We start from the raw sequence: 5543 nt of genomic DNA, 5'->3' as shown, positions 1-5543 counted from the left end.
GGAGGTTGCTGTCAGAATGGGCTCTTTCCAGCTCACTAAAGTCACTGGTTGCCAGGAGCTAGGCAGAACACAAGCCAGAGGGTCCCTGCTCAGGTCCTGGCAACCGGTGACATCAGAAAGCTGGGTGTGAAGCCACACCTCACAGAGTGTCACAGGTTGCTAACAGCTCTAAGCAACCTAGGACACTATGGCCGTCCTCCCGCAACCCCCCGCTCCCCTCACCCACCTGAGGCTGCCTCATCATAAGGTTGGCCCTTCCAGTTAGGATGCACAAAATGGCTGCTAAGAAGTGAGGAAATGCCCATTATTGCAGACTCTGGCAGCCATTATTTGAGATAATGCATTCTCATTAGACCGAGCAGTCTGATATTGTTTGTAGAGTGGCAACACAAGTTAGGCAACCAGGCCCTCAGTGGGTCTCTGTTTCCTCTGCTTCATCCTCTATTTAGGCCTAGCTAGCCCTGATCGCTGTATGGTATGTAAGCCGTGGCATCTATAGACTTATGCTTTATGAGCAATGAGACAGAATAAGTAGTCACAAAATGGGGAGGTTTAGTGATTTTTTTTTTCCATCAAGCATTTAATTCTCTCATAAATTACACTTGTGCGTAAAATAAGAATTTAGCGAAACCAGTTTTATTTTACTCAAGAAAGGCCCTCCATAATTTGCAGTCAAAAGCTGAAGTCGAGGGGAATTCTGTTACATTTTATAATTTCATCCTTGACTAAGCGCTCTGATGTGAATCCAAAAAAATAAAAGCAACGACTCATAAATATAATTGATCCAGTGCTTCTTACATTGACAGCCATTGTCCGCTCGAGCCCGTGTTTACATCTTGTAGAGGCTGGAATCGGTTCATTGTCATGGAGGCAAAGCCTTTTATCCTTACAGCCGAGGGAAAAAAATATGATTAAACTGAAAATTCCAGGAGAACCTGAATTGTGTGTGAACTGTTACTGTTGATTCATGCAGAATCACCTCAATTCATCAAAATGACAGCGATGCTAGCATTGAGTAAACGCAGAAAGAAAGCCTATGTCTTTGGAAGTGCTAAAGCCCTCATTTTCACCGCTCTGAATACACTTTTGAAGTGCGTCTTTGCGTTCCATATGTTTGAGTATATAAATGTAAATAGGACATGCGAACATGGATGTTTCATTATGCAGACAGGTCCAATGGCTATTATGCCCTGCATTCTATTAATAAGTACGCTGATATAATCTCTGTTATTACCAGTTTTTATATTATGTGAGACCATTATTGCACGGTGCTACACTTTAGATTTCTCAGCTCTGCACTTCATATTATTATTTTATTTTTCTCTCTTGCACATTAAAACCCATGCAGTGAATCTGAGTAATGGCAAGTGTTTTTATATCCTTTTATTGCCATTTCTTCTCTCCAAACTCCCACTGTTTTCCTGTTAGCTAAACTATAAGCACCTTTCTGTTAATTTATGAAAATGATTGTTGATAGCGCATTACCGCTGATCTGTGTGGCACTTCTAGCATGTTCGAAACAAAGGTCCAAGCTACATAAAACACATCAAAATTCATTAATGTGGTATTGATTATTTTTTGGATAATTAATTTTATTGCAGACCCTTGAGAGAGATAATGAGCTTCAAAGGGCAAATGCAACAGAAAATGAGGAAAAGTTCCTCGCTCTTCAAAGTGAGCACAAGAAGGCTTTGCAGAACTGGAAAGAGCAGGTAAATATTTTTTTACGCAGTCATACTGTTTATCTTCTCTTTATTGAAGAACACACAATGAATTTCCTTAGAGTGAACCTAAATCATCTCCAACCATATGCAGCAGTCTCCCGAAAAGCAGCCACCGTGAGGCTGTGCATTAATATTTGATACTGTAAATATGATATAACTGATGCAGTTGTTTGGGCCACTTTATTTGCAGCTCCAACTAATTTATCACACCCAAAAATCTAACATTCAGTGGCAGAACAATCACCAGAGCAACCCAGGCGGCTGCTATTGGGCCAGTGGCACAGGGGAGCCCGGCCAGGACATCCCCCTGATGCTGTGCTAGCTGCTCGGGTCGCTATGGCATCTCAGGCTGACTGGCTGTCACTGGCGGCTGTGAGGAGGAGACACACGCCGCTTGTTCAGATCACTGACAACCTGTCAGTGATCTGTGAAGCGGCGCATTCCTCCTCACAGCCGCTGCTGGGTCAGTGACAGCCAGCAGTTGCCGAGGAGGAGGCTGGGCCCGGCATCGGCAGCAAAGGAGGGGGTGGGACCAGTGATGGAGGCGGGGCCCAGCAATAGAGGAGGCGGGGCCCAGCGATGGAGGAGGCGGAGAGCGATCAGGGTTGACAGGTAAGAGGGTTTGACCAGCCCACCTGAGACCCTGCAGAGCCCACCATAGAGAGTCTATGGTAGGCTTTGCAGGGTCACTCTCAGGTGGGTTGTTTGGGATATCAGGTGGGCGTAATTAGAAATCACCGGGCTCCTTACAAAATTTTGCTATGGGGCCCTGTGATTTCTAGTTACGCCCCTGCTAACAGTAAAAATATGTTACCTTCATCGTACACTTAACCCTGTAACCTCAACCTTAAATAAATCCTCAAACCTAACCCATAACCTCAACCTAACTAACTCCTTGTACTTGAACCTCACTCCTAAGTATTCAACTAATCTTTATAGGGACACTGTGACCTTGCCCATCCAAGATAAAATGGCAGAGTTTTTGTAAAGCACCCCACACACTGATATGCACCTTTCCAGCCCTCCCCCGCCACTCCTTGCTCCACCCCAACCAAAATAACCAATGTTGGCTGGTATTGGAGTTCAGAGGGGGCATTGACATCACCACCTTCATCCTGTGTATGACAAGCTCAAGCACTGCATCATAGTAGGGGGTCACATGCTCTCCCATACACTAAAGCACTGGGTATTTTGTTAGCGGTATACTGAGACGCCGCAGCCGGGACGGATCCCGACAATACTGTCTGGATCCACCAGGCTGCGGGATTGACAGCTGGCTCTGCCTATCCAGAGCCAGCGAATGCAAAGCCACAAAAAAAAGAGAAAAGCAGCTAAATCGCCTGGCTACGCTCCGACTCAGGTGTGAATGCAACCTTAGGGCAGATTTGCGATCCCTGCCTTACTTACTTAGGTGCTGTTTGATATGTTTGGGGTTGAGATTTACCAAAATGTTAAGGCGGTTATTGCCACATTGTTTCTGACAAAACATTGTTTCTGTTTCTGACAAAACATTGTTAGAGAAAGATATTTATTAGTTGGTGGTAAGCTTGTAGAAAGCAGATGGGCAACTGATAGTTGGCACTATGTCCTTACAGTACTGGGGCACCAAGCTGAAATACGTTTCTGTCTGCATATAATTTATATGCTTTTATGCATCTTCCTGAGTTTCCTGTAAGTGATCTAATTTTCAAGATCAAAAACTTCAATGCCTTCTGATTGTAGTGTGTATGTGTCTATAGTGTGTTTATAGACATGGGGGTTTTCACTTGCACACATTACATCGTTTGTACATTTTATTAACATGCTGCTAAAAATGCCCTGAATATGATTGTAGTAGAGCCATATGACTGTAAACCTTATGGTGGAAGGGCCATATGACTGTAAACGTTATGGTGGAAGGGCCATATGACTAAACGTTATGGTGGAAGGGCCATATGACTGTAAACTTTATGGTGGAAGGGCCATATGACTGTAAACTTTATGGTGGAAGGGCCATATGACTGTAAACTAGAGTTGCCACCTCTCCTTCAAATTAAACCCGAACACCTAGAGCCGTGTGCAAAAAAATATTTTTCGGAGAGTATAGAGGATAGAGTGAGGAGAGGGAGGTAGTAAGGAGACCAGCTATAGAGGAATACAAATCCTAACAATATATGATACAGCAATATAAAATAATATAAAGCTACATACTCTCTGTTGTTCCGGGGGTGGCGCCCTGATGTCTCTAGGGCTCTCAGGTGGACTCCATGGAATTTCAGGTGGACTCTGCGGGCTCTCAGATGGGCTATGCAGACTTTCAGGTGGATGTGCAGGGGTCTCACTAGGGGTCCAGTCGGAGGCGGGCAGAGTGGTGTCAGGAATGAAGCACAGGAGGAGGAAGGTCACCGGCACAGGAAGATGGCGATCCAGGTAGATGCAGCTTCATGAGGTCCTCACTGGGGACCTAGGCGTCAGTTGGCCTGACACCTGGACACAGGACTCAAAAACCAAACTGTCCGGGTCAATCCTGGACAGGTGGCAACCCTAGAAAGGACCGATGTAAACGGTTCCATAGTCTCTGTAAGCACTGCATAGTATATTGATAATATACAAATATGAGCAGTAAATAATGATTGCTTTACCTATAGAAACAGAGAATGAGCATAGAGCATGAGACTGTTGGGAAAAAAACACTAAAGGAAGCGTACAACCTATCATCAGAATGCAGCAGTGAAACTTTATATGATAAACCAGAAACAACAAAACAGGTGAGAATAAATATCTATTACACAAGTATAAAATATGTTCAGTGACAGGATGTATATTTATTTGGAAACTGATCAAAATTTCCTAGGCTTCAAACTGAAGAATGTAAAAATCCAGTGTCAGTACTCCTCAGAGTGCAGTGAGAGTTCACTAGGACTATGTCTTTTGGTATTAGGGATAGTGACCGTAGTATGGGTAAAGCATTTGCTATAAGTCAGATGTGTTATCAGTCCACTTAAAGGAGAACTATGGGGTTCGATCTTTTCTTTATTATTGCATTCCTTAGGCTAAATAAGTAAATTGTGTAATTTACTCATATTAGCCAAAATGCACCCTAAGCCTGTAAACCCTTCTTTAAGATGGTGGGCGGGGAATGCTGCCGGGATCCTCCCCACTGATCTTCGTCACTGTGACTGACAGTGATTCTTGAGAGCTGTTGCGCGTCCACGAATATATGGACGAATATATGCGCAGCAGCTCAGTGCACGCAGCTCTCTCCTTACCTGCACGTCCCCGTCCTCTGTGCCAGCCTTCCAGACACGCTGCTGTGTAGCCCTTGATCCCCTCCCTCCTCCTCTCCATCTGTCTCACCTACTTCACATGTAGTGTGCAGTGCATTGAGAAGATCTTGTCCCGGGTCAGAAGCTCTCTCTTCAGCATTTATCACATATGGGCAAGTCCATATATGGTGAATGATATCACTGGAGATCCCTGCTGATCGGATGCTTGCCAGTCTGCAGGGATCCCCAGTGACATCATTCACCATATATGGACTTGCCCATATGTGGTAAATGCTGAAGAGAAAGCCCTCTTTCCCCTCTCTCATCAGCGATCCCCGGTGATTTGATTGATGTCAGCGTCACACAGGGCAGGGAGAGAGAGAGGGGAAGGAGCCCACTCTCTCTCTTCATCATTTACCACATATGGGCAAGTCCATATATGATGAATGATGTCACTGGGGATCCCTGCTGATCGGATGCTTGCCAGTCTGCAGGGATACCCAGTGACATCATTCACCATATATGGACTTGCCTATTTCTGGTAAATGATGGAGAGAGGGATGGCTCTTTATCC

At 44.8% G+C, this 5543-nt stretch overlaps 1 protein-coding gene across 1 annotated transcript in view; it reads left to right on the top strand.

Moving 5' to 3' along the window:
* The window catches only part of CCDC73 (coiled-coil domain containing 73), a 48036-nt gene that overhangs the window by 29564 nt on the left and 12929 nt on the right, over window positions 1-5543 (top strand). Inside the window, exons 12-14 of the mRNA XM_018567687.1 lie at window positions 1602-1712; window positions 3953-4024; window positions 4352-4471. Coding sequence (XP_018423189.1) covers window positions 1602-1712; window positions 3953-4024; window positions 4352-4471 — 303 coding nt within the window. The remainder of the gene's footprint in view (window positions 1-1601; window positions 1713-3952; window positions 4025-4351; window positions 4472-5543) is intronic.

The sequence above is a fragment of the Nanorana parkeri genome, unplaced genomic scaffold, assembly GCF_000935625.1.
Source record: "Nanorana parkeri isolate BGI_ZX_2015 unplaced genomic scaffold, ASM93562v1 scaffold30, whole genome shotgun sequence".
In the NCBI taxonomy this organism is placed as follows: domain Eukaryota; kingdom Metazoa; phylum Chordata; class Amphibia; order Anura; family Dicroglossidae; genus Nanorana; species Nanorana parkeri.
The sequence above is the reverse complement of the archived record's forward strand: the minus strand, read 5'-3'. Positions and strand labels throughout refer to the sequence as shown.